The 2,303-nt window shown below is 34.7% G+C and overlaps 1 protein-coding gene across 1 annotated transcript in view; it reads left to right on the forward strand.

Moving 5' to 3' along the window:
• Positions 1-2,303, forward strand: part of TAOK1 (TAO kinase 1) — a 180,549-nt gene that overhangs the window by 125,075 nt on the left and 53,171 nt on the right. Inside the window, exon 12 of the mRNA XM_037743274.1 lies at positions 1,430-1,633. Within this exon, the coding sequence (XP_037599202.1) occupies positions 1,430-1,633 (204 nt within the window). The remainder of the gene's footprint in view (positions 1-1,429; positions 1,634-2,303) is intronic.

Raw genomic sequence — 2,303 nt, forward strand, 5'->3', positions numbered from 1 at the left:
GGGTTTCACCATGTTGACCAAGATGGTCTCGATCTCTTGACCTCGTGATCCACCCACCTCGGCCTCCCAAAGTGCTGGGATTACAGGCGTGAGCCACCGCGCCCGGCCACCTCTTTTACTCTTAAGGCCAAGTTCTTCCTGTGTTACCTCTTAGGGAGAATGGAAATGCAGATTTGCTATAGAAGTGTTACAAACTTCCTCATGAAGAAATATACATATAAAGTATATTATGTGTAAAGCTATTGTTTTCTCTAAATATTTTGTTTCTTCTTTGCCCCTGTCAGAATTCCAAAAAATTTTATTCTTTTCTTTTGCTTTCCATTGAGAGAGATCACTTTGCATTCTGAAACCATGAACAATAGTTTCTTTTTTTTTTTTTTTTTAATATCACTAAATAATTAACAAACAGTCAAATGTAAGACTTTTTAAACTTAAAATTTTTGGTTTGGGAATTTTTTTTTTAGTTCTTAATGATAGTCACTAGAAAATTGGGATTATTTCAGATATGTGAAATACTTTAATAAAGTTGTGAAATGAATAAAATTCTATGTAGTTAAATCATTAACAATATCTCTGTTAGGCTAGGGATATAAGAAATATCCCTATTTATATATATGTCTGTAGTTTATTAAATTCTGCATATCTTACAGAATTCTAGTATGGTAAGACTACTGTAATGTTGGTGCCCAGATACTACAGGCCACCTGTTTTCTTATGATTGTCATTTGAAATAATATAATGTGTAATTGTTAGTTTACACAAGAATAGTTAGGAATTAATGTTAAATTATTTGGTGGTAAAAAGATAATCTAAAGTCCCCCCAAAACCTATTGAAATGCAAGAAAAAATAACGAAAGACAAGACAGGTAATCTAGAGACTATGTTTTCAGGAATAAAGAATCTACTTGTAAAAGGCTGATTCATTAAGGAAGAATAACAGCTACAATGGGGTTTTTAGTAATTTTTTTTTTTTTTTAATGCTCCTTATGGAGCAGGGCTACTGAATAGGCAGTGTGCCCAAAATAACCAGTACTTTTTTTTTTTTAAGGAGGATTTGTATTAACCAAAAATTATTGAGAAATGAGCAGGATCTCTATATATACCCCATGAGATATATTGTAGAAATGGTTACTAAAAAAGTCGAGCAATTGAGAGAAAATATTATACTTTGAAAATCACCCAAAACTGGTCAGCTGACTTTGTTGTAGACAATTCGTTGAGTTTTTTGTTATTTACTTGTTGGTCGGTTTTGTTTTTCAATAAACTAATGGTTGATAAACTTTCTGGTCTTGGAAAATAAAAGGAATTTCTCATGATAGACCAACTTTCTAATGAGACTCTGTGCCGAATACTGTGCTAGGTGCTTATAATCAAGAATTCAGAAGAGATATAAATATTTGAACTGAATCTGAATCTTCTTTTCTCTTAGGAACAAGATCATGGTGTTGGCCGGACAGGAACAGTGAATAGTGTTGGAAGTAATCAGTCTATTCCCAGTATGTCCATCAGTGCCAGCAGCCAAAGCAGTAGTGTTAACAGTCTTCCAGATGTCTCAGATGACAAGAGTGAGCTAGACATGATGGAGGGAGACCACACAGTCATGTCTAACAGTTCTGTTATCCACTTAAAACCTGTGAGTATTTGGATTTCTATGAAAAAAATTCAGTGTTGGTAAACTGTTTTCTTCATGTTAGTTAGTTTAAGAGAAGGAAGAAGGAAAAAAAGGAAGTTTCCACAAGTTTGGAACATAGCTAGACGCCTGTAATCCCAGCACTTTGGGAGGCCGAGGGGGTTGGATCACTTGAGGCCAGGAGTTTGAGACCCACCTGGCCAACATGATGAAACCCTTTGTCTACTAAAAATACAAAAATTAGCTAGGCGTGGTGGCGCATGCCTGTACTCCCAGCCACTTGGGAGGTTGAGGTGGGAGAATCACTTGAACCTGGGAGGTGGAAGTTGCAGTGAGCCAAGATTGCACCACTGCAGTCCAGCCTGGGAGACAGAGTGAGACCCTGTCTCAAAAAAAAAAAAAAGTTTGGAACTTTTTTTTTTAATGGAAATAACTTTGGTAACTCCTAACCTGTTATCTCCATTTGGAAAATTAATATTTTCAGAATAAAAAAAGAATGTGGAATTATTTTAAAATATTAGAAAATATATAAAAATTTCAAATATATTATTTGAAGTCATTTACATGGAAAATAAAATACTAAAAAATAGAAAGGATTCACATGAAATTCACGATAATGGTTGCCTTTAGGGAGTGAGAAATGGTTGGGATGAGTGATGATCAAAAGTGACTT

This window comes from Cebus imitator, unplaced genomic scaffold (genome assembly GCF_001604975.1).
Source record: "Cebus imitator isolate Cc_AM_T3 unplaced genomic scaffold, Cebus_imitator-1.0 Scaffold140, whole genome shotgun sequence".
Taxonomy (NCBI): domain Eukaryota; kingdom Metazoa; phylum Chordata; class Mammalia; order Primates; family Cebidae; genus Cebus; species Cebus imitator.